Source organism: Alexandromys fortis, unplaced genomic scaffold (assembly GCF_014885135.2).
Source record: "Alexandromys fortis isolate MF-2015 unplaced genomic scaffold, M_Fortis_MF-2015_v1.1 scaffold_7, whole genome shotgun sequence".
NCBI lineage: Eukaryota > Metazoa > Chordata > Mammalia > Rodentia > Cricetidae > Alexandromys > Alexandromys fortis.
Genome location: NW_026067920.1, coordinates 10,933,680 through 10,959,381, shown reverse-complemented (window position 1 = coordinate 10,959,381; position 25,702 = coordinate 10,933,680). Strand labels below are relative to the sequence as shown.

At 49.0% G+C, this 25,702-nt stretch overlaps 1 protein-coding gene across 6 annotated transcripts in view; it reads left to right on the top strand.

Annotated features, from left to right (window-relative positions):
- The window catches only part of Tns3 (tensin 3), a 238,813-nt gene that overhangs the window by 124,875 nt on the left and 88,236 nt on the right, over positions 1-25,702 (top strand). For 5 of the 6 annotated variants that reach the window (XM_050140797.1, XM_050140795.1, XM_050140800.1 and 2 more), the window contains 6 exons: positions 3,866-3,978; positions 4,656-4,716; positions 5,432-5,507; positions 15,591-15,720; positions 15,945-16,010; positions 17,053-17,172. In XM_050140797.1, coding sequence (XP_049996754.1) covers positions 3,866-3,978; positions 4,656-4,716; positions 5,432-5,507; positions 15,591-15,720; positions 15,945-16,010; positions 17,053-17,172 — 566 coding nt within the window. The remainder of the gene's footprint in view (positions 1-3,865; positions 3,979-4,655; positions 4,717-5,431; positions 5,508-15,590; positions 15,721-15,944; positions 16,011-17,052; positions 17,173-25,702) is intronic. The other variant, XM_050140796.1, reaches the window with a different exon arrangement.

Below are 25,702 nucleotides of genomic sequence, written 5' to 3'. Positions count from 1 at the left end.
TCTGCACCCGCTCAGACACGTCTAGGCTTAGAAGAATGTGAGATACATTGTGGGACCCTGGGTTGGAGCCAGGCCATGTCCTGTTTTGGGCAACAGGCCCCACAAGGAAGGCCCTTTTTGCAAACTTCAGCATGTTATGAGGATTCCTCTTAAACAGCCCTGTTTTTGTTTTGAACCCATGAAGTATGATTTTTTTCCACTGAGCAGTTTTCAAAATGGCAAAATTCCTAAGACTTGCACAGAAGGCGAGGAGCAAACAAGAAGCGGCTCCCACAAATGCCTGGACCCGGCAGGCAAGCGTGGCTGCCAGGGTTTTCCACTTACAAAATCAGTAGCCTCTAATGATATTGGTGCGTGGAGTAGAGACAGGGAAAACAGCTCATTTTCCAATGCTCACAGTTTTCACCCATCCCTGGCTTAGAATGACACCAGGCCAGGGTTCATTGTTGCATTCCAAGCTACTGCCCTGCCCTTGAGATTAGGGCTGCTTTTTTCTTGCCACTTTGCTTGGTGCCTATAGCAGAAGACACTAATAATTCTTGAGTGGTTCAACAACTGAGTGCATGTTCCGGATAAACTCCAGGAAACCTCGGAGACCCGAAGAATGTGTAATGACTGCTCGCTCTCATGGGGGCAGCCCCTCACTGTCGTCTGAATGCCTGTAGACAGAAGATACTGTTCTGCAGGTTACGTTAGGACCAAAGCCAAGAAATTATTTCAAAGTTAAGATCATAATTAGTTCTCTGTACGTTGAGGGAGAAACTTATGATTTGTGGCTGAGAAACACAACATTCTAATCAACCATGGACAAAGAAGGAATTGCCCAGAACCTCCTGGCAGGGAGACTGGATCGAGGTCCTGTCTGTAATCTGCAGATACCCAAGGTCTTTACATAAAATGGCCTGTTATTTGTGTAGAGACAGTGTAAGTCCCTCTGGATTTTTTTCAGTTTTATTAGTGTCCAGAATAATGGACTCCATTACAACATTTGATAAACGTATATTGTACATTGTGCTCATATCCAAACCCCCGTTCTTTTAATCTATTTATTCTATTCCTTCTCCTCTCACTGGTCCCTCTCTTTCCCTCAAGTGTGTGTGTGTGTGTGTGTAACACATACATGAAATCTGGGTTCACATATAAGAGAAAACACAGTATTTGTCTTTCTGACATGTTACCATGATGGCCTTCAGTTCGTCCACTTTGCTTTCCTCTTTCAGGCTGACTATCCATCCACTGTAAACCTCCTAGATTCCATACAGCACTGAAGACCGTGCCAGCACGGAGTGCCAGGCTGTTACGCTATACTGGCTGCACTGTATGGGGAGTCATTAGAGGAAGATAACTTGAGTGTCTCCAGTAGAGATGCGGGTTCTTTTCCTCCAAGATATTTGGTTGAATCTGTGGATGTAGAACTTGTAGAGACTTACTGAGGATGCTTTTCCTATGGGTCTACTGTGAGCTGAGCGCCCCCTAGTGGGAAACCAGGAAGACGTTGTCCATTAAAAGCAAGTTTCCATGAGAAAAGACAGAGCTGGGTGTAGGTGGGGTTCTGCTCTCCCTTCTCTAGTGACCACTTGCATACAGGTGGCTCTCTGTTTCAGCTTCTCCAGGAGCAAACCTTTCAGATGCAGATTTCTGCTACGGTCACCTCTTTCTGCACAGTGGAAAAAGCAACACTTTCTCTCTTTTTTGGTTTATTTATTTAGTTTTTTTTTTTTTTTCTTTTTAGGTAGGGACTCAGGATAGCCTTACACTGAGGATCATTTTGCTTCTATCTCCCCAGTGCTGGGATCACAGGCATGTCACCACGCATAGAAAAACAAAAGACCAAAAACCTCCAAACCAAAATCAGCTTTACAGATTGTCTGGCACATAGACGTTAGTCTCAGACAGAAAGCCAACATTGTGGGATCTCCCTGTCTGCAGTGTTTATAGGAGCTGGTGACCCCTGGACTGGGAGAAGTGTCACCTCCCTGAACGATTTGTCCCACATAGAGAGTGGGGAGGGGTCACAAATCTTCAGGTTGTAAAGCGCTGCGTACACAACATTTGTCATACATGAGGAAATGTGAGCAGACACACTGTCCACCCTAGTGCCGGGTAGGGGTGTGCATCAGAGCAGGAAGTGACCATCAACACAGCCCTCACACCTCCCAAGTCCTTATGTGTCACTATCTGTCCCACCTGGTTGGTCACTTAAGAGCCACCCACGTCAGGCCAGGTCTGGAGTGACACTGAGTCCCCTCGCAGGGAAGACGAGCCAGGAACACAGATTTCCTGGTGTCCAGGATTACCTAATGCTGGGAAAAGGAAAGTGCTGTCCTAAACAAGGTCTCAGGTATTCCATCCTGAGCCTGGGTGAAAGTCCGTGACCTTTGCTCAAGGCCACAGAGCCAAGGCAACTGCTGAGCTCTGCCCCTTCAGGGTGCGGGTAATGGGTCACAGGACGGGCCTCTCTTCTATATCTGCACATAGCAGATCAGGAAACACTGCTGTCAGAGTAAGCTCACGGAGTAGTGTGCTGGCTGGACCCCCATGGGAGTTTGTGGGGACCTCAGGCTTCTGTGACTTGTGAGGGTTCGTCCTCATCCTAACAAGAAGAACAGTCTGCCGCTAGAATGGCTGGACACTGTTACCCCCGTCTGTCACTGTTAATTTCCATACAGTGAAAAGAACACTTGTGAATTATTCTAAAGCTTTCTGAAAAGATAGACCCTAAGTTGGGAAAACACTCTAAGTTTTCTGTTTGGTTTATTTTGCCTCCAAACTCACCTGGTTAACGAGGGATTTAGTCTACATTCCAGTGGGCGTTCAAAGTGTTTTCTTATTGTAAGATGAAGCCCATGACCGTGTTGATCCAGGGGCTTGGAGGTATGAGGACGCCTTGTCCCTGTATTGGTGACAGCCGCTTCCTGCTTCCTGCTTGATGCATGGACTATTAATTCGATGGTGTGTTTTGGGATCTCTCCTTGTTCGCTTTCTTCCCCCTTTCAGTATATACAGTGCCATGGTGGAGAAAGGCAAGAAGGCAGGCAGATTCCCAGAGAGGTGTTGCAGGTTCTGGTGAAGGTTGTTTGGCTATAGTGGAAGTGCTGTCAGGGGCCTTAGGGGGTTGACTGCTTCTGGGCTCCCATGGGAACAGAGTACAGGTATGCAGGGCAGAGGGAAGGAAAGTGGAGGCCAGGGGAGCATCAGAGTGTGACTCGGGAGCAGCTCACACTCCGGGCATGCTGTCATGTCATGCCTCACGAGTACCTTTGACCACACACGCTTAGTGTAGAAACTTCTCTCTTGGCTGCCATGTGTGCAAAAGGGTGTGAACATTTCTGTAAGGTCAGCTTGGGTGCCTGAGGTCAGTGCTTGGAATTCCTATCGCAGAATCACATCTTTAAAGTGTGTGGGTGGCCTTGGACGGACCTGTGCTCAGCCGAGACAAGGGGGCTCAGGAAATGCGTGTGGAGAGAGCAGAGTTTAGGGGCCTTTTGGAGTAGCTGCTCCTCATGGCATATGTGGGAGACCTGAGTGGAATGAGCTGCCGGGGCTGTGCAATGTGTCTCTGTCTCGGGTGCTGGCCTGAGGGGCTTGGGAGCAGGTGAGGAGACCTCCCAGGTGTAAGTGTCCATAAGAAAGAGATGCTCATACATTAATGACACAGCGCCAACCGTTCCCAGAGCTGTGGGTGGAGCTCCCGCCGGGCAGCGACTCCCCTACTCTCAAGCATGGGATAACTGCTACTTTTTGTGTTCAGTGGGACAAGGTGTCCCCAGGGCCTCCAGACACAGTTCCCATTCCCCTCTGCCTGCTCCCGAGTCTTCCAGCATCTGGGAGTCAGTTCTGGAGTCTTAGCTGCTGTCCTCTGCAGGTATGTGCAGTTTCTCAGCGGGCTACTGTCTGGGGCCATGAAGATGAACGCCTCCCCCTTGTTCCTGCACTTCGTCATCCTGCATGGCGCTCCCAGCTTTGACACCGGAGGAGGTAAGAGACTTCTCATCCCAGGCTGGAGTCCTAAATTAGAAGCCTTTTCCTCAGGTAGCATCTAGATTCTCTACCCCTGCTTCCTGGGTGTGTATGCAACCCCAGTGTGCGGGCAGAGCTCCAGCATGGTAAGGTGGGACCAAGTCGTCAGGCACAAACAGCCCTGTGACCCAGGTACAGGAACTCTTGTTAGGCCGGGGTCTTTTTGACTCAACAGCTTTGTGGTTCACTTGTGTTCTCTTCAAGGTTGGCAAAATGGAGAGAAGCTAGCATGGTTGACCATCCCCTAACTCGGGGTCCTTTCTTTTTCCTCAATAGCACATTCCCGTGGACCTTGTCTCCCTATTCCATGTAGATGCTTATAGCGTATAGCATAGACCCTGGCCCCTGTCCTAGGCAGGTACTCCCAACATGTGTCTCAGGGCGGGACCCATCTTCTGCTCCCTGGCTACCTCTATGTAGGTGCGCACTCATCAGTTGGTGGTATCCATAGCTTGTAGTCCCCCTGCCATTAGGAGTAAGGTGAACTTACAGAGCTGCATGTTGGTTTTGAGCCCCCACAGCCCTCTGGTTAAAGTAGTCCCCTGGTTGGAGGTCCAGGCACATTACGTTGGTGTTGGGATGTCTGTGCGTGGGTTAATAATCCTGCCTTTCCCTGGCACATGCCTCTCTTTCAGCGTGCCGGCCCTTTCTGAAGCTTTACCAAGCCATGCAGCCTGTATACATGTCTGGGATCTAGTAAGTGCCTGGCTTGTGCTGGGTGTGTAGGGTGGCTTGCGGGTTGGTTGTGAAATGAGTTGTCTCTCCCACAAGAAGAAGCAGACCCGGTGGGCCGGTAATGCTGAGAGCCCAAAGGAGGTGTTCAAGCTGCTGCTGAGAGAGGGGCCTGGTCCCCTAGTCTCTAGTTGGTTTCATTAAACAGTATAAGCTCCAGAGGAAGTGGGGATGGGGAGGAATCATTACTGTCTGGAAGTGGATACACTGGGAAGTGCTAGGACGATGTCCCTTGGGGTTTTCCTTTCTCTCTTTTGTTTTGGATATATATCTTCAGAACCTTTATGGCTCTCTGAGTTTGGTTAGCAATTCATATAGCTAGCACTTTGCTATGAGAATGGCAAAAAATGTCTTGGCACTTAGAAAGACTGCTTGTCCCCTTTCTGGGCTCAAAATACCCCACCCCCTGCCATGACACTGTGGAAATTGCATCCTCAGATTGCCACAGAAGCTGGGTCTGTCCCTAGCTGAGACTTTTCCAGCCTGGGGCTGTGATGGGGCTAGACTAACTCTTCCCAACTCAGCTCTCTCGAACCTCCTGACTCATTTCTGTAAGGTAAAGCCGCTGAGCTTGGAGTCTGGGCTATTTGTGCCGGGTCTCGCCATTTTCTCAGCTTATGCTACTGTGGTCATGACATCGTGAAACTCTGTAATGATCTCTTTTCTTGTTCCTCCAAAGCAACGTTGGCCCTGAAAACCCCAGCAGGATCCGCATTGCTATAGAGCCGGCCCAGCTGCTAAAGGGTGACATCATGGTGAGTACCCCCTGCGTAGCACTTGCCTGCACCCACCCAGGATAGTGACCCAGAAGGAAAATTGATTCTTGCCTTAGGAAAAAAAAATCACCCAGTTTATGACTCCCTTCTTAACCAACGGGAAAAGAAAAACAGCCGCCCCTCTAAGGGCTTTAATTTGTGAGTGATAATATTTTAAGTAACAGTGACGAATCTTTGTCCTTGCCCATCTTTTGTATCAGAGCTGCTGGCTCTATGCAGGGTTCTCACTCAGCCTCAGCCCTGCTGAGCATCCCACTGCCTGACCTGTGTGAGCCCAGGCCTCCCAGACTGTAATATCAAGAGCCAGAGTGCAGCGTATAACTCGTGTTCTTACAGCGTGATTAATGATCGAAACAGTGATTTCTCAAGATAATTTTGTTTGTTGGAGGAGACCAAACATTACTTTTCCACCTCCTGCCTGTCTTGAATGCAGAAGAACCTTTACGCGTACAGGAATTTTAGAAAAGGTTTTGTCTGAAAGCCTGCGAGGCATGTGCACAGCTTCTAACATGTGTAGAATAATTTAGATACGATCTTTTCGTGGTCTTTTCAGACCGACTCTGTTGAGATGGTGGGTGATTGCGGAGTTCGTCTTGCATTTTGTTATGAATGACACTCCCGGAGTGGGCACCTCCCCGTTTTCTTGGACAGAGGCACTGATACTTATGTTTCTTGATGAGCTGTGGTAATGGTGGGAAACTGAGACGTGAAGGATGACGGGGGACTGGGGTGAAGCTCCTCACTTCTCTACTCCCAGAAAAAGCAATGCTAAACCTCCATCTGAGCTTTCTGTTCATAAGCGTCAGATTCTTCTACAACCAGAGCATGTCCGTGCAGAGGCTGGATCCCCTGGGGTGCGCTTCTTCACTCTTCCAGCCTCCTTCCCCCCTCTGTCTTCCTTCCAGTCTCCTTTTGTCTTTTCCCCCAGCCCTTCTGTCTTTCCTTACATTTCTCCCTCCCCCTTTTCTCTTCTCCTCTTTATCTCCCTTCTTCCCTAGCTTTTCACCTCTCCCCCATCACATCTTAAATTTTTACTCACTTGTCTTATTTTTTTTCTTTCTTGCATTTGGGGTTTTATTTGTTTGTTTCCAGTCTTAGCACTGGACACAGGAAGGACAGGAATACAGAGTGATTTCTTTGTCCTGGAAGTGCATCCTGGGGACATAGGCTGTCGCAGAAGGGGACATGAAGATGCTGCTAGGCTAAGGAGATTCTGAGATACCCGTGACGGTCCTTGAGGCGCTTGGCTGGAAGAGCATGGCGGCTTGACCTCCTGCTCCGGGGTGGGCCTTCCTTTCATATGTCTGTCTTTGTGAGGAGGCTCATTGTGTTGGAAAGAGATATGCCTGGCGCTTTTCTTTTGGGAGCTGTGGCCGCTGCCTCGTGAGGACCATGTTTAAGTTTTGTGAACACGAAAGGAGCAAACTCTCCCCATCAGTCTTCCAGGACAGTACCTGGCGGGTGTTGAGAGGGCACAGCATGGGAGACAACATCATGTCATCCTGATGCATTTCAAGCCTTTGTCACTATCAGAGAGGTGGTCACTCAACCTTAATCGGCCATCCCCTCTCCCCTCTAGAGGAGCCCTGCTTAGGCACCCAACCCTGCACTGTGTGCCCCATAGTGGACGACATAGGCAGAACACAGGCCCCAGAAACACTGTATGTACCATGACCCCTGGAACGTGGCTCCGCGCAGAAGATGCGGGGTGGTGTAGAGGGTCCGTGGGTGGGAGCTAACACTTGTCACTGAGGTGATTTAGAGACAAATCGGGTGACACAGGGAAGGAATGGAGCTTGGCGTGGGTGAGGGGGATGTTTACTCGTGAGCATGCCTGGACCTAGCCTTTTCCTGGCCCTGTGTGTCCTGCGGAGCTGGCTGCTTCTCCAGCTCAGGAAGGTGCTCCTGTGGGTTGCTTGCCATTTGCCAACTGGCTGGGCAAATGACAATGTGGATGGACATCTAGAGGCCACCTAGAGGCAGTTCTTACCTTGTGGGTGACCCATGGCCACACAGTTATTTTTATAAGCGGACTGTTGGAAGCTGTTCACCTCAGGGACCGTACTGTCCTGGTCCTTTGTGGGACGTGTTTGAGTGCAGGCCCTGCCTCTTTCTTCAGGCTACTGCCACAGAATCCTATTGCACTGGGGTGCTTACATGGCTGGGTGTTCGTGGGTGTTCGCATGGATTCTCACCAATGCTTACACGGTGCTTACATGGGTGCTCACGAATACTTAAACTGGTGCGGTCCGATATCCAGGGCTGGCAGGTTCCATATATAGCAGGGATCTGGTTTTTTGTTTGCAAGGGCACCGGGTCTCTGTGTACTCACCTACAGGAAGGGGATCTGGAGTCTCGGAGGATGCTGGTGACATTCACAGGGCCTTGGCCTCCTGATCTCCCCGTGTTCCAGAACTCCCACATTTTCATACTGCCCCATGTGGTTTAGGGGGTACAAAGTTAACCCACACCACAGGTTGCCATCTCCCCGCTTTCCCCGGCTGCTGCCTGCCAGGCATCTGGCCTCCCAGGAGCTTCTCTGTCCTTCCTCACTAGTATCCCCTGCTCGTTTCTGACAAGGCCCCAACCTTCTGGTCCTCCTTTTGTCTAATCCAGGCTTAGAGAAGGGTGACTTGGGCACAGACCATTCAGTGATGGCATCCGTTCCACCCATGTAAGCCATGGTGCCAGGTCTGTGTCCTTGCCTCATGGGCCTGTTAAGGTCCTTTGCAGCAGCGCCTTCTCCAGATGAGTGGCAGCCCCCTTCCAGCTTTCTCCCTCCTGCCTCATTATCTGTGCTGCTCCAGACAAGCTGCAGGTAATCTCTGTAAGAAGTGGGGATAGCTGCTCCGTGGGGGTGGGGACGTGACGGGACAGGGGAGCCCCAGTGGTGAAGAAGCCAGCCTTGCTGGAAATCAGAGAGCATAACGTCTGAGAGTCAGGCTTGAATGGCCCTGGATGAGAACTTCATGCTACAGCTCCCCACGGATGACTCATTTCCATCAAAGTGCTGGCACACAGGAAGTTCTAGATCTTTCCACAGGAGATACTTGCTTTTGATAAGACGATTTCCTTCCTGCACCCCCTTTCATGCCCGACATGGAGTATTTTTAGGATTGCATTATGGCTTGATTTACGCTTCCTGTGTTTACAGTTCTTTTCTGTGTACTCTGCGTTTATTCTCTGCAGTGTTATCAGATAGGGGGAGGGAGACGTGGCAGCTGGCGAAGGGATTTTTCCATCACAGAGTGTCATTTTTCTTTGTACAGTTCATAGGAGCGACTGCTAAGAGGTCAGCTCGCTGTCAGAAATCGGAAAGCACTGTTAGCCTGCTGTGTTCTGCCAAAAAGGCCACGCTGAAGGGACCCGAGCACAGACTGGGCAGCTTACACAAGGATTTCTTTTCTCTTGCTTTTGGAGGCTAGAAGTCCAAGGTCAGGGTGTTGGCAGGGTTGGTCTTTCCTGGATGTGTCATAGGTGGTCGTGGTCTTATCAGTATCATTTCCCCATGACTGTCCATCAGTATCATTTCCCCATGACTGTCCTTCTGTGCATCCTAACAAGGATACCGGTGGTAGTTTATCCAAGCCAATCTTGACAGTTTTGGTTAAAACTTCATAAAACTGTCATTCTGGGGTCCTTGAGGCTTTTGATTTATAAATAATGAAAGGGCATCGCTTAACTCACAAGTGTGTGGTGTTGTGTGAGTGTGTGGTGTGATTGACAGTAGGTTCCCGTGCTTCTGTGTATGGTATGATTGACAGGCTTCCTCCATGTGTGGTATGATTGACAGCAGGCTCCGGTGCTTCTATGTGTGTATGATTGACAGTAGGTTCCCTTGCTTCTGTGTGTGGTATGATTGACAGGCTTCCGTGTGTGGTGTGATTGACAGCAGGCTCCAGTGCTGTTGGTGATCATCACCTTTGCTGGGGTTGATCACTAGCCTTCCCTGGTGAGCCAGTGCCTGTAGCTTTTGGTCCAAGCTGGGTGGTATAGGAAATTTGTAGAGACATGCTCAGGGCCTACTCCCAGAGCTTAGAAGGCAAGTGCGGGATTGGCGGAGTGGGCAGATAATTAACTCAGGCTGCTGTGTGCACAGAGGTGAGCTGAACTCCAGTCAGAGTGGAAAATGGTCACTCTGATCACATTGATACCTCTGGTCAGGTGTCAATGACCACGGCATACCAGGTGGGCTGTGCTCGGCCCAGAGGGTATAAGATCAGATGCCCCGGTCAACTCTTAGACCGTATGCCTTGCACCATAGCTCACATGTCCCATGCTGCTGGTCCCAGCTCAGGAGTTCAGCAGAAGAAAAGATGCTGCAACATGTTCTGTGCTGGCGCTGCTCCCGTGGTGGCGAGCCATGCCACTGCCATCATCTGTCCTGCGTCCTGGGGTTTGGCAACTCAGGATTTAACCACATTCCTCCTCTGCTGCCTTGCCCATCTCTAAATGAGCCAACCAGACATCCAAAGCATGAGGCCGCCCCGTGGCTCTCCCTGGGGTGCTGGTCTTGACTTCTGCCCATTACTGCCCGATGTGTCCTGCTGTGGGTGGAGTGTACACCTGCACAGGTGTGCAGGTGGCTTCATTGCTCATAAGGGACCTGGCAGCCACCACAACTTGCAAAGCACTGCAAGGGGCACAAAAATGTGTGTCTCGATTCACCTCCCAGTGTGTACGGTTTCACTGGCCCTTTGTATGAGCAAGTCGCCCTTGTGTTTTATTGGTGGACAACTGATGATCTTTCATCGTATTCTGTCTAAGAAACATCTTGTCCTCCGCATTTCAGTGAAATGTTTATCGTGTGTGCAGTTACAGTTGCCTGGTTTTTTCCCCCTGCATTGAAACAAGTTGGGAAAGATAACAAGGATCACGTCCAAAAGATGGAATGGCCAGAATCAGCTTTAAGTGATTGGGAAACACTTCTTGGGAAACAATTCTCTATTATCTGTTGACTTATAGCCAGCAGATGGCGCTGTTACTGGAGACAGCAAAGCTGACATAGATGTATCTGCTCTGGGCTGTCCCTCTGACCTTTCTCAGTGGCATGGCCAACCCACCGGTCTTTACAAATGCGCTTTTCACAAAAGGTCAGATTTTGTGATCCTGCCACAAAGTACGCTGTGGTCAGGTGCCAGGCTCTCCCTTAGGGAGGCTGCCTGTAGCTTATGTAACCTGCTCAGGAATTCACACTGTTTCAGACCTGCCAGGAACCTGGCAGGGAGCCTGGGGCCTGAGCCAGCTTGCCCCCTCCCCGGCTCAGCACTTGGTCCAGGGCTTGTAAACATCTCTCCATCTGGCATGCTCCGTCTTGCTGCCCTGCCTGGGCAAACCACAGCCACTTGTACCTTGCCTTTATGATTGCTGGCTCCGTGACTGGTGACTGGGCTTGTGAGCACAGGTGAAGCCTCCTCAAGAGGCTGCACAAATAGCCCCGTTGCTTGTTGTTTCTTACAGTGGGCACTTGTGTGTGGTGAGGGAAAGTGGAATTGTCCCTCCACAGCTGCCCCCACCCCCTGCAGAGGCCCTGAGGAGGGATCTCTCTCTCGCTCTTGCTCTCCTATCAACCGACTGTGTTCGTTTGCAATGTTCTGTTTTTCCCCTTGCTATGCTGTGGGTCTAGAACCGGGCCAGGTCTTCATCCGTGCTCCCATTCAGCACCGCAATCTCGGCTGTGTTTTCATTGCAGCAATGTCTGCTCATTTTTCATTGCTTTTCGCTCACGACTTCGACAGTGTTGTGAGCCTCTGGAATCACACTCGGCTCCTAGGGAGATCATGGAGGCTCTTTTGACCTTTAGCCTAGATAGTCCCACCAAGCTGAGTTGGGCCCGAGAGGCGCTTCTGTCTCTCCTGGTGATGCCCTCGTACTCTGGCTGTTTTGCTTAGAGGATTTAGGAGGGATTTTGGGTCTCGCTTGGCAATGCCTCGCATATGGGGAGGAGGGTGGGAACTGTCTTTAAGAGTTGACTAGTCCCCTTCAGGCATTGTTCTTCCTCAGCCTTCTAAGTGCTGTGGTCACAGGTGTGTGCTCCAAACACAGTCAGCTTCGGTACCTGCCTTTAACTTGGGGGACTCAGCTTTTTCACCTAGTCCTGGACCCCATCATGATCTTAGCATCCAGTTGAGGGTGCAGATGCATCTTCATGCAACTGTAAGGAAGCAAGATTAGGTCAAGGTTTCCAGACTGTTTACTTAGACAACACAAGGAGAAAACCACGCAGGCCTTTCCATGGCCGTCACCACTAACAGCAGGCTTGAGCACCAAGAACCCCTCTGCAGAAGCTCTACTTTTACATTGATTATTAAATAATATCACGTACCTGATTGTTTATCGGCATGCATGTGGGATTAGCTTTAGGACTTGCCTAGATGGTGAACACCTGAAGATGTTCAAGTTCCATATAAAATAGTTAAGTGTTTGGACCCAACCCATGGATATTTCCCCATACTTAAAACAATCTCTAGATTGCTCATCACACCTGCTAATACAACATAAACACCATGTAAATAGTTCTATTGATTAGGGAATGGCTATGAGGAAAAAGCCTGTGTGTGCTTGGAGGGGGATTGAATCTGTAGGTATGTAGTAGTCTGCAGTAGGGATGGGATAGCGTACATAAGACCATGGAGCTGTCGCAGAGAGCTAGATTTGCAAGCTTTCTTAATACTTCTTAGCTATAGCCTCTGCTATCCGTCTTATAGCTAGAGAGTGGAAGGTCCCAAGAGGATGAACGTCCCTGAAGGGTTCGGTGCAGATGTTCTTAGGCGCCCAACGTGGGGTCTGTGACAGCTGGTGACGGACTGTTCTCATCATTCAGCACAGTGCTTGCCACAAACTGTGCCCACCACATTGAATTGTTTCAAAGGGAAATGTAAAATCTGAAGCAGAGGACCAGGGCAGTCTAGAAACGTTCTGTGGAGACTCAAGCATGTGTTAAACGTGAAGACCAAAGGGAGGTTTCAGACCTCCCAGTAATCATTATAAAATGTTTTCTATCTTAAAGAGCAGCCACTGGGACCCATGTCAACTTTATACTCAACATGTGCCGCACACAGTTTTGATCTTTGACCACTGATGCTCCAAAGAGTGATACTGACACTGAGTGGACCTTCTGGTGGTCAGTGTCACCAGATCAGGGTGTTGATTAACAGGCGGCCTTTTCTCCAAGTCTGACCTGTTGTGGTGCTGGGGTCTGTGGGGAGTCCTGAGATTTCTCCAGGTGTTCATGACTGGATGAGGATGGGGCGGGGGCAGTGCTGTTGTTCCCACTGGTCCATGGACGTATGTCAAATCCCTACAGGAGTGATCCCAGGAATGCAGCGTGACACTGTTCAGTAACAGCTTGCTCAGTCGACAGCCTCAGGAGGATTTGTGACCTTGGGATATAATAAAAAAGAATTTGCAAACAGGAGATCACACTAGGCCTAAGGTGCTCGAGAGCTGCCCAACCTGTGGATACCCATCCTCCTCCCACACCTGGCTCAGACAGAGTTGGGATGCCTGGGTTGTGAGTCAAAGTGTTTGTGTGTAGCTGATGGCCAGAGAAGAAGGTGCACTCAGGACACTTAGGCTCTGGGGAAGAAGGAAGAACTGGGGAGGGGGCCACTGTGAACAAAAACAACTATGGCTGCATTAGGTCTCCCTGTTTCTGGGACTGGGATCTCCGGATGCCCCTGTATTTACCCGGTTAGGTCCACAGGCCACTTCCTCCCAGCAGGTCCTCACTCACTCTAATGTATGTGCCTGAGTGGGCCCAGCTAGGTCTGTGTCCCCTGCCTGCCCTGACTTCTGAGACCTTGCTCTGCAAATCTCTGTTCTCCTAAATGTGCATACAATTTGAGAGCAAGACTGCCTCATAAGGGGCTTCGCTTTTCCTCTCCCATCCCCACCCTGACCCTGGTTACTTCTCATCCTCAAAGGCAGCCAGTGGAGAATAGGACAGGGGTGGAGGTGATGTGGAGTCAGCCCTGGCTAGAAGGACTGAAGGGTAAATCATTGTTGAGACCTGAGGGCCCAGAAGAACATTCTGGAAGGATGTCTTTGATTCCAAGGACCATCTTGGGTTTGAGTCCTGCTGAAGAGTCAAGGACTCTGGCACAGGGAGTAGGAGACTTGGGGCCAGCATGCCATTGGATGTTGGGAAGCAAGCAGGGCTCTTGGTCGTCATTGCTGATTCTCAGTAGATAGCTGTAGATGGACTGCACCACAAAACTGGAGATGATGGGGTCCTTGCCTGAAGCTCAGCAGAGGTGGGGTCCTTGCCTGAAGCCCAGCAGAGTGGAGCTGGGGTCCTTGCCTGGGCTTTGGAGAACCTGTGCTGGTCTGGCCACAAGGAGCATCCTTGCAGGCTTGTTTATGCGTTTTTGTTGCTTCTTCAGACTGTTTCCTGGTAGATAGCACAATGTAAACAAGTTGTAGGTCTGCCCAAGGGCTGTGGCTCCCAGCCTTCCTGCCTAGGCTTCTTGGCTTTCTGTTTTCTTTTTTTTTAAATATTTATTTATTATTTATTTATTATGTATACAATGTTCTGTCTGTGTGTATGCCTGCAGGCCAGAAGAGGGCACCAGACCTCATTACAGATGGTTGTAAGCCACCACGTGGTTGCTGGGAATTGAACTCAGGACCTTTGGAAGAGCAGGCAATGCTCTTAACCTCTGAGCCATCTCTCCAGCCCAAGTAATATATTTTTAAGTATTAAAAATATTTTCATGGTAGCGAGGCAGTGGTGGCACACGCCTTTAATCCTTGCATTCAAGAGGCAGAGGCAGGTGAATCTCTGTGAGTTCAAGGACAGCCTGGTCTACAAAAGCTGGTTCATGACAGGCTCCAAAGCTACAGNTATTTATTATGTATACAATATTCTGTCTGTGTATATGCCTGCAGGCCAGAAGAGGGCACCAGACCTCGTTACAGATGGTTGTGAGCCACCACGTGTGGTTGCTGGGAATTGAACTCAGGACCTTTGGAAGAGCAGACAATGCTCTTAACCTCTGAGCCATCTCTCCAGCCCCTCACCTGCACATTTTCTTGCTGGGGTGATGGGTGTTGACGATTTGTGCCTGCTTTCCATTTAGCTTTGCGAAGTGTGGTGTTTTCCAGCAATCCTTCCCCACGAAGAGTCTCTGACGGAAAGTAGCTACACCGTGTAGGCAGGCCTACCTACCACATTCTCCCAGGGCATGGTGTGTCACCCTGGGCACTGTGGTCTTAGAGCTGAGAGCAGCTCAATCAGCCTGGGACCCATGGAGACCCTGGCAAGGCGCCGCTGGCTTGCGGCTCTTCCTTTGCCACCCGCGTGAGGTTCTTTTCATATCATACCTCTCCCTCATTATGGCCCGATGATGGGAGGCCTTTGGTAGCAAGATGGGACGGGGCACACCAGGCACACACTCCTGCCACAGTCTGTCTCTCGTGTCTGCACCCTGCTTGTCAACATAGTTATCCAGGGTGGCTTGAGCTGCACCTGAGGTGGCGAAGCCTCAGCCTTTGTTCGAATCACAGATGTCATTCTAGCGCTTCCTTTAAAACACCACCTTCAAGACCCCTGGACACCTGGCAGAGAAAACCAAACCAGTGGTTGTCTGTCTGTCTGGGTCTCTGTCTGTGACTCCCCCTGCCCCCACCCCACCCCCATGTTCTAGCCTATACTCAACAAACAAGACTACAGCGATAACCAGTGTTTCCATGGCATGAGCACCAAGAGGCATTCAGTGGGAACGGAGATTTTAGATGAAAAGGAAGTGTCCACGCTGTCAGCGGTTGAAATCGAGACTAGAGACCACAGATGTCTTCTAGCACAGCTCTCTGTCTGAAGGGAGTGGCCCATGGCAGGACAAAGGTCTGTGGTCTTTTGGGATTTTCCTTCTGTCGAGATAACACAGAGGGCATAGGGGGACGGTCAGTGATGTGCTGATAACTGTCTGCCCCCATGGCATCTTAAGATGTGACTTTCCAGTGTGAGCTCCTATCCCAGGGCTACAACCTCCACACTCCTGTGCTAAGCAGTGAGCGCTGCCCCTCCACCATGCCTTGTTTTCTCGTCCTCTCTTTGACCAGGTGAAGTGCTATCATAAGAAGTTCCGCTCGGCCACCCGCGATGTCATTTTCCGTCTGCAGTTTCACACTGGAGCTGTGCAGGGCTATGGACTACTCTTTGGGAAGGAGGAGCTGGACAGTGCCTGTAAAGGTGTGTGGATGAAGCCCTGGGGGGGGGGGGTGTCAGAAGCGGTGTCTTTCCCTGTCTTCCCTCCCACCTCCTGGCAGAGAGACTGTCGGTGTAAGCGAAACGGAGTTGATGTGTGGGCAAACAACTCAGAAAAACCAGGGAGAGGTTGACGCTCTGTGTGTGCAGCCCTGGCTGGGCTGGCTGGAAGACTCGGGTGTCTACAGAGTGATGTGTTCATTTTTCAGATGACCGCTTTCCTGACTACGGCAAGATTGAATTGGTCTTTTCAGCCACACCTGAGAAGATTCAAGGTAGGTTGCTGACAGGACACAGCCAAACTCTAACTCAGGCTGGGGACAGTTCCGAGCACCCTAAGCTTCTAGTAACACCCCCCCATCTTGGCACATACTTGGGAATTTTTATTATACATGGTGGTGTTGCTGAGAGCCTTTTGTAGTCTAGGCACGTGCCCTACTGCTAAGCTTGGTCTTAAATGGTTTTCTTAAAATAACATATTGGATAATAAGCGGGAGGCGACTCTGAGACATTAGCTCTCATTTGGAAAAGACCGAAAGGAAGTTTGCTTTTCCCGTGGTGACTTCATTAGGGAGCCCTTGCAGGCTAGGGTACTTGCTGGTGTCCCTGACGGTTCACCGCTCACCTGTGAAGTTGTACCAAATGATTGCTTCTCCCCTCGGAAGAGGTGTTTGAAAAAGGGATTCCCAGTACAGTACACTGAATGACTGTGTGTTTCAGAAAATACATTTAATAAGAGAGAATTATCCTGACTACTGTAGTGAAATGTTCCTATCTGTCAGCAGGCCTCCCACCTATGACCATTTCAATTATAACTTTTCTTCCTTCTTATTATTTTGGAACACAAAACACTTTTTAGTCTAGGCTGACGTCCTGATCATCTGACCTCAGCCTCCCCAAGGCTGAGATTGATTATCAGAAGATGTTACCATGCCTAGCTACATGGTAACTTTTAACTCCATTTTTTAAAAAGATTTATTTATTTGTTATGTATACAGTGTTCTGTCTGTCTGTATGCTTGCTGGCCAGAAGAGGGCACCAGACCCCATTACAGATGGTTGTGAGCCACCACGTGGTTGCTGGGAATTGAACTCAGGACCTCTGGAAGAGCAGTCAGTGCTCTTAACCACTGAGCCATCTCTCCAGTCCCAACTCCATTTTTAATTGCTTAGGAAGTTATCACTCTTTTACCAGGCTCATTGTACGGATTTAGGCAGGAAAGAACCATTAAACCAAAGACTCACGTGTTAAAATTTCCCATGACGTTTTGAAGCCCTGGGCTCTGCTGAGGCTAACACACCTGTTGTGCCCCCACAGGATCCGAGCATCTCTACAGTGACCAGGGGGTGATCGTGGACTACAACACAGCAGACCCGCTGATTCGGTGGGACTCCTACGAGAACATGAGTGCCGATGGCGAAGGTGCGTGCGGCTGGGGTGAGAGAGCATGTCCACAGCTACCTCAGCAAAGCCCTGCTGCTGTTGTTTACAGTGTGACCGTCACCCTGAACCCCACAGTTCAGAGGCTATACGTGTCTGACACTGTGGGATTTGAAGGCACTCACAAGGGTCAGACTGGTGAATTTAGATCAGGGCCTTTATGAGGCTGTAGCATGTCGAGGGTTGGTTGGAAGCCTCCTGACTGGAGTTGGGAATGTGTAATGCTGGGGCCTAGTGCCTTCTATCCATTTTTCCCACGTGTGCTGGGGAATGCCACGTAGCAGTCCGGGGTGACTTCTGTTTGCTGTATAGCCCCAGACTCAAATCTTCTGGCACTGTTCAGATTTGCTTGTTATTCAGGCTGTAGGTGGATGCCCAACTACTCAGCACAGTCTCCTGCCCACCCACAGAATGTACACTGTGACTCCCTGTGACTCCTAAAGCAGATAAAGAATAAAGGGACAGTCATCTCCTGGGGTTACTAAGAGAAGCCACTGGGGTTGATTGCTGAGAAGTGGGCATCCAAGTTTCTTTCTTTGTTCATGTTTTGCTGTTAACTTTAAAAACAGTGCGTTTTATTTGTTTATTATGTATTGCAGGGAGGTCATGAGCATGCCACATTGTGTGTGTGTGTGTGTGTGTGTGTGTGTGTGTGTGTGTGTGTGCTTATGCACTTGCATGCTATGTTTAAGTTCCTTGCATGTCATGTGTGGGGGAAGCTTGCAGGATTTGTTTTTTCTTTCTGTTACATGCATTCTGGGGGTCAAACTCTGGTTGTCAGTCTTGGTGACACTAATCAAAGCCCTAGTCCTGGGCCTGGGAGGGCACAGGAGATGTTGACCAGGCAAACCATTGGTTAGATTAGAACCATAGAGCCGTGTATTGTAGTAGCCAGTAAGTGGCTATGTGGAGGGGCCACCAACGACCAACTGGGACATCTCTCTGACTTAGTCTTTTATATGTTTAAACTACTTGACTGAGAATCAGACCTGCTGGGAGAAAGAAAATTGGAGTAATTTTTGTCAAGTTAGGTACATCCTGATGTCAGGGACCAAATACTAATGTCTGGAATGACCCACACCAGCATCACAGGCTTCTCGGTCACTGGGCTTCCAGACCTGGGCAGATGGCCAGTGTGAGAGACACCAATTCTCTTTCCCCCTGCTTGTGCTGGGGAGCTCACATGGCTTTCTGTGCGGCAGAGGGTGAAATTTCATCAGAAGGAATTCCTGGGGTGTCAAAGCCATCTGGACTAAAAGTTGTGCCCGAGGTAAAGGGTGGGCGCTCTGGGCATCAAAACAGGTGAAATCTGGATGTGAGCAGGCAGGTGTGGACACGGTGAACCTTTCTCTACGTGTCCTCACAGCGTGAATCATCCAGAAGCCTAATCCTTCAGGTGCCGGCACAGAAAGCAATTACAGCTGAGCACGTTCAGAAAACTTTGCACTGTGTCTCAAAGACCCGTGCTGTACATAGGAATTGTTGAGAGTTCCCTGCTAAGTGTATTTGTACACGATTGTCAGCCTCGCCCCGAGGGTTTGTCCTGTTGATGTCTGATAGTGTGCGGCACAGCTTTTCCCCATCAGCCACGCTTCTGCTGCCTTCCACTGGAGAAGAGTGATGGGGTAGCTTCTGCAGTAAGAGTAAGGGACGCTTTGGAGAATGGGATGGAATACCATCAGTACTGGAAGGGAGTGGGGGTGGTGGCCAGGCAAACCACTGGCTAGATTAGACCAGGGAGCCAAGCAGTGATGTAGGTTGCTGTACATACCGGCCACCAAAGACCAGGCGGATGTGGTCAAGAAGTCTTGCTGGAGTCGTGGAAATGTCGTTCTTTATATGATGGAAGTCAAGTTACGTACATGTAGATGGAGGACTCTGACGGTCAGGGTGCCCCGAGAGTCAGTGTTTAAAGGCTCAGTTTAAAGGATGAAGGGCTTGTGGTATCAGAGATTTCAGTCCAAGATCACCTTGTCTGCATCACTTTTGGCTGTGACAAATGCATCATTAGAAGAAGGGTGTGGCAGAGCTCCTGACCTGGCATCAGGGAGGTAGAGGTAGAAAAAGAGGAAAAAGCGGGGGAGAGGATACAGCCTTTAAAGATAGAGACTGCTTCCTCTACCAGACCCCTCCTTCTTGGCTGGTAGAGCCAGAGGCAACAGTCAGAGACCCCCAGAAAGCTGTTAGATGGCTGCTGGGAGCATCTTGCTACTGTTTCAGTCTGTCAGATGTGGTAACAGAATATCAGAGCTTTGTGTCATAGGCAGCCCTGGGGGCTGGAAATGGGGATCAGCATGCCTACAAGGTGGTATTTTGCTTAGGTCTGGTTGTATAGCACTGCTCTCTTGCTGTGTCTTCATGGCAGGAAGATGGTAAGAGAGCTTCCTGTAGTCTCTTTGATAAGGGCACTAGTCCCATCACAAGGGTCCCTTCGAGGTTTAATCACCTGCTAATGCCATTCTCTGGATGATGGCATTCAACATACGGGATTTTGGAGGACCACAGGCATTCAAACTATCATAGATATTTGATGTGTTTGTTCAATGAATTATCAGAGAAACGATTTAATCTTTACCTGTCTATTCTGACAGCTCCCCTTGGGGTAATCTTTCTCTCAGTGTCTCCCAAGTAAGGCAGCATGATCAGGGGAAATGCTTGTAGTGTAGGTTGTGTGGTTAGAAGTTCTGGGGCTTCACAGGTGGATAGTCTGCCTGGAAGGATATGATTGAAGTCCTCTGAGTTGGTTGGTTCTGGGCTTGAGTAGGCAAGGAGCTGGACTAAATATGCACACAGTTGTTGTGTAGAAGTAAGCATGCACACACAGTTGTTGTATATAAGTAAGTATGCACACACAGTTGTTGTGTAGAAGTAAGCGTGCACACTGCACACACAGTAGTTGCCTAAGAGTAAGTATGCACACACAGTAGTTGTATATAAGTAAGCATGCACACACAGTAGTTGTATATAAGTAAGCATGCACACACAGTAGTTGTATATAAGTAAGTATGCACACATAGTAGTTGTATATAAGTATGCACACACAGTAGTTGTATATAAGTAAGCATGCACACACAGTAGTTGTATATAAGTAAGTATGCACACACAGTTGTTGTGTAGAAGTAAGCATACACACACAGTAGTTGTATATAAGTAAGTATGCACACAGTTAGTAGTTGACCACATTGTTTTTGAGTAGCACCAGGCTACAGTTAGCTCAGGCCCTTGAAGAATGGCACATGCTCTAATGAAAATTATCCTGCCTCACATATCACAGATTCTCTTGGTCTGGGGTCCACTGGAAGCAATGCTTTAAGGTCGAGGACCTCTGTTATCAGTGGTAAATGCTAAGATACCAATGCTAAAGTTAAGTTTAAGAAATTGAGTTAGGGGACAGGAACAGGAGAAAGGATCAGAAGGGGTTGCATTTTTCTCTTGGTATCAATTTGTATTTATACATTTGTATTTTTTCAAAAATGCTGATTATCATTGAAGAAAATATTACTAGTGTTACCACCTGTAGATAAAGCTCTTGATATTGCTATGCTTTAGGCTTCATTTTAAAATAGCACGTAAGAGGTTCATACTGGGGCTAGCCCCAGCACTTTCATAGCCTTGGCTTTCTACTTAGCTCACCTGCCCGAGCATGCATCTGTGAGCAGTTTCTCTCCTTGCTTTCCCATGTTCAGTTGCATTAGACAGGTCACCATAGGGCATCTGATCCCATCACTGTCACCCAGTGTGTCCTCTGTCTCTCCATTGTTGTACCCAAGACCAAGGCCAGCACAGAATAGAAAGATCCATTCCTGTAGCTGGAAAGTGAGTCCTTTCCCTCAGTGCTCCAGTCCTCCTCAGCACCTCTCAGGCAGTGAGTCTGGTCTCTGTCTAACTCCAGGCAGTGCCTGGCTCTTGTCAGGGGTCTGCACTCCCTGGCTTGGGTTCCTGGACAAAGCCACCACCTTGGCGGGCAGAAAGCGAAATCTCAGCTGCTCTTGCCAGGGACCAAGCCTCAAGCGGCATTAGTCCTGACAGCTGTCGGAGCTTTGAGGAGCAAAGGGAAACTTGGCAGCCTTTGAAACATTTTCTTTTAGCTGAAAAATTGGGTATTACAATGCTCCCTTTTACCCCTACCCCTGCCTCTAGTTTCTACTGGTCCTAAAAAAAAAAAAAAAAAAAAAGAGCTGAAATACTGGCTTAAGCTGCATTTATCTCTAGAAGCTCCCGTTGCCCTGCAGTGAGCCCTCTACAGCTGCCTTCATCAGGGCTCATGTTAGCAAAGCTCTTTCTTTTATGTCTGAGCCTGATGCCCCACTTTCCATACTAAGAAAAGAGCCAGACCCTGAATCTGTTCCAGGGTGCCCCATCTCCGGTATAGTGCTGTTAGTTATTTCTGTCCTCATGGGTGGACAGTGGTCTGCTATGCTAGTGAGCTGTAGGGCCATTGGCCTCTCAAGGGTCCTCACTATCACTTAGGACAGGGAAAAATGTTCTGGTGTGGCATAGTGCCAAGAAACTCTTGGTATGGGTATGGAAGCCTTTAGTAAGCCTGGCTGTGTTATTTCATCTTTATAAGAAGCTATGAGCCCCTCTTAGAGATAAAGGGAACAATGGTTCCCAGGAAAAGTGAGAAGATAGCAGCTTCAAGGGCCCTGGGAACCTCCTGGATTTTACTGCTGGCGATGATTGGTACCCTAAGTGAGTTGTGTTATGTTCAAGGTTATGTGGGACCGAGCACTGTCTGCCTTTCTGTGTGTCACTTGTGTGGCGTTGGACATCACTGGATGGATTGTATTCTCATCATCCAGAAGCAAATGGGGATTTCTTACCTGGATGAGAGAGGCAAAATCAGCTTGGCTGTGATGGGCTAAGAAAAAGTCTCGGAGCAGCTCATGACCTCTGCACTTGTATGTACCCAGCCTGCAGACAGTAGACAGGCTGCATCACGTACCACACACACACACACACACACACACAAATATTTCTCCATCGATGGCCTCATATTGGAAGGTTTACAGTCCCACCTTGTCCCAGCATGGGTGGTGTACTGTGGGGGCCACTGTTCCTAGAGTTCTGTCTCTTGCTCTTCTCATCCACTCTTTTCTTACGTGAGTGGTCTGACTTGCTTTTCCTCTTCCATTGTTGGACTTCAAACCCCCCATCGCTGTGCATGTGGCTCTCAGTAAAGCCATCGCACCTCACACTTACGTTCCCATGACGTCAGCACCACTGACCATAATCCCTTCTGGGGGATATGTGTGTTTGCTCAGATAAGCTGTGATTGTGTTCTAGCTCCACATCTGTGAAATACCTAGGTGATCCTAAACATAGCCTCCCCGGGCTCTGTGAGGAACTATTATGGTCTGTACCTTCACATCAGTGTACATCATATGGACAATCCTCCTTCAGTATTGGCAGGAAGTGACTCCAGGGCTGCCTGAGTCGCTTGAATACATGGATTCACAAGTCCCCTTCTTTGAAGTGAGATAATATTTGCATATTATCTACACAATCCTTCCATATGTTTAACCATACTAGGGTTTCTTACAGTGCCTACCATAATATGAACCCTGTGCGAGCCATTGTTATCCCTCATTCTTTGGAGCAAGGGGCACACACAAAAAAAATCTTTATGTTCAAAGCAGATTCAGTTTTTAAAAGTATTTTTTTGATCTCTGATTTGTGGAGTCCCTGGTTTCAGAACCTGCAGACACGATGGGCTGACTGAATATCATATCCATCAGTAGTCCTGGAGGGTGTGCCGTGGGTTGGAATTTGGAGTGCCAAAGATTAGTAAAAAACAAAGAGAGTGGTTACTCCATCAGGTGGGGACAGGGTGTGAAGTCCCGCCAGTAGGTGCTGGTGGCAACTTTAGGACAAGGCTTGGGCCTGATCTGGTGTCACAACACTGTGGCGTGTCTCCCTTTTACTTGGCAGTGAGACTGGAAGAACCACGGGCTTGGAAACATAGGGTGATCCAGAGGATGCCCCACAGGCATTACAGTCCAGAGGGCAGGGCAGGTAGAGGAGGGGTGTATAGAACTCCCTAGTCGAGAACAGAGAGCCAGGCCTGGATTGGCACAACTCTAGGCCTGGAGCATGGGGGCTTCAGGCCCTCAGAAGTGCATGGATAAGGTCACCACAGGTCAAACAAGGATGAGGGGAAAGGAAGACTCAGGAATGGCTGGGTTGCACTTAAGAATTGCCGGGCCACTTCCAAGCCCTTGGTTCCCTACAGGGACCTAGCTTTCTGATCACACCACTTACCAGTCTAGGGGTGAGAAGTGTGAGGACATATCCAGGTCTGGACTCTGCCACTTCAAGGGGGTGCCTTCTATTCTGGGTGCTCAGACCTGGCTTCCCAAACAACTATTGTGCGAGAGCTCCCTCTGTGGCTATGGAGCAGACAGGCCAAAGGGGATTCAGATTCTCCGCTCTCATCACAGTAACCTTCAGTCCTAAAATGGCCGTATCCACATCTCAGAATATTTCATCAGTCTCCTTATACAGGCCACTGATCAGAACAAGTTGGGTCAAGAAGCGCTGGCCATGCCGTACGCAGAACCATGAACATGCTATGTCAAGTTGCAGACATTTGGATGGGGGATTTAAGGTATTAAGATTGGGAAAAGCAAAGCAAGTTTGGACAGCTGCTGGAAGGAGGGACCCACTGGAGCTTGCCTGTCTGCCACACCGTGGTTATGCTTTTGTTAACTCCTTGGAGTTATGGGGTCCCTCCTGGGCAGTTCCTAATTTCAGTAGGATGGGATACTCTTGGCTAGCATCTAGAGACACGTTTCTTCTTCTCCTGTCTTGGCTACAGAAGCTACTCCGTGAATGGTTGACTGATAGGAGACTTTCTCTTGATCTTCTTTCTGTTGCATAGATTTGCCATCAGTGGCGAGATTTGCCAGGTCATAACACCTGCTCGAAATATCACTGTGATGGGGTGTGTGCTATAGCTAACAATAGCTAATGTAACTCTACAAAGAGGTTGAGGCACGCATAGGTGTTGAGAAGCAAATGAGAACTATGTGTGCATTGCGGGGCAGCCATCTTCTGCTGTGATGGTTTGAAACAAGGACGGCGCCAGCCTGAAGTGGAATAGGGCCGATGACCCGGCAGAAGAACTTTCCTATCAGGCTAATGGTCCGTTAACTTTTTTTATCCTTGTGATAAAATACCTAGCAGAGGCAGCTTAAAGTCCTTGAGGCTTACTTTATCTCACACTTGCAGAGAGATTTCATTTCAGCCCCTCATGGCAGGAAGATTGGTGATCGCGGTTTGCATGAGGCTGTTCCATGGCATCTGACAAGAAGCAAAAATTACAGATGGGAACCAGGGCAGGTAGAGCCTTCAAAGACTTGCCTATGGTGAGCTACTCCTGTCCATCTAGTCTCACTACCCATAGGCTCCCCAGCCTTCAAGACAGGGAGATGAATGTGAATTGTGTCAAACGTAAGCCAGTAGGGACAGTTCATATCCTAGCCCAGACCATGACAGGAACCTCATGCCTATTAGTGCTTCACATTTTTCTGTGTTTGAATCAGAATCATGTGTGAAAAGTCTGCCTTCAAAGTATTCTCTTTCTGTTTATGCTTAACACAAGTGACTTTTTTTTTTTATGTTGACAGCTTTCTTTTTTCCTTTTTCTTTTTTTCTTTTGGTTTTTCGAGACAGGATTTCTCTGTGGTTTTGGAGCCTGTCCTGGAACTAGCTCTTGTAGACCAGGCTGGTCTCGAACTCACAGAGATCCGCCTGCCTCTGCCTCCTGAGTGCTGGGATTAAAGGCGTGCGCCACCACCGACAGCTTTCTTAATATAAGCTCCGCCCTTTCTGAGTCTTGCCTACTGACAAGCACCTCATGGTAACCTTATACACTCTTAAGGGATAATGGCCCATATGGATGAAGAGCTTCTCTTTCTCCTCTTGTCTGCGAATCAAGACTCTGCACCTCTGTCCCCCAAGCCCGCGAGGCCTCCTTTCATTGACCCTGTGGTCTAACACCTGAGTGGGATTTTAGACACATGGTGCAGTGTGACAAGTCAGAGGGCAATGGCTCTCAACTGCTCTCGGAGCCTTGAGAAGCGTCTGCTCTGTGTTCAGAGCCACAATCCAGTCATGGACTATTGACTTTTGAAAATGGATGTGACCTGTTGGAAGGAAGTGTGCTGTTGAGACTGCCAAAGGACAAGGGCCAGGCCTGCCATCCTATCAAGGATATTATTATCATTCTATTATATAATATATATAATATATTATCATTCTATTATATAATATATAATATATTACTATGTAATATATACATAATATATTGTATTCCTGAGTGGTACTAGAGAAACTGTCTCAAAATCTACATCATCCTGTAGTGTTGTATGAACCGACCTTGTGAGTGTTCCAGTGATGGCCCCAGGAGCTAAGTGTCACCCTGGGATTGTGAATGGTGGCACTGAGATTTGAGTGGACTTGACCTTTGTCCTCAGTTCTCAGTCTCCAGCCTGCAGGTCTCCCTCCCAGGAGGACATAGACATAG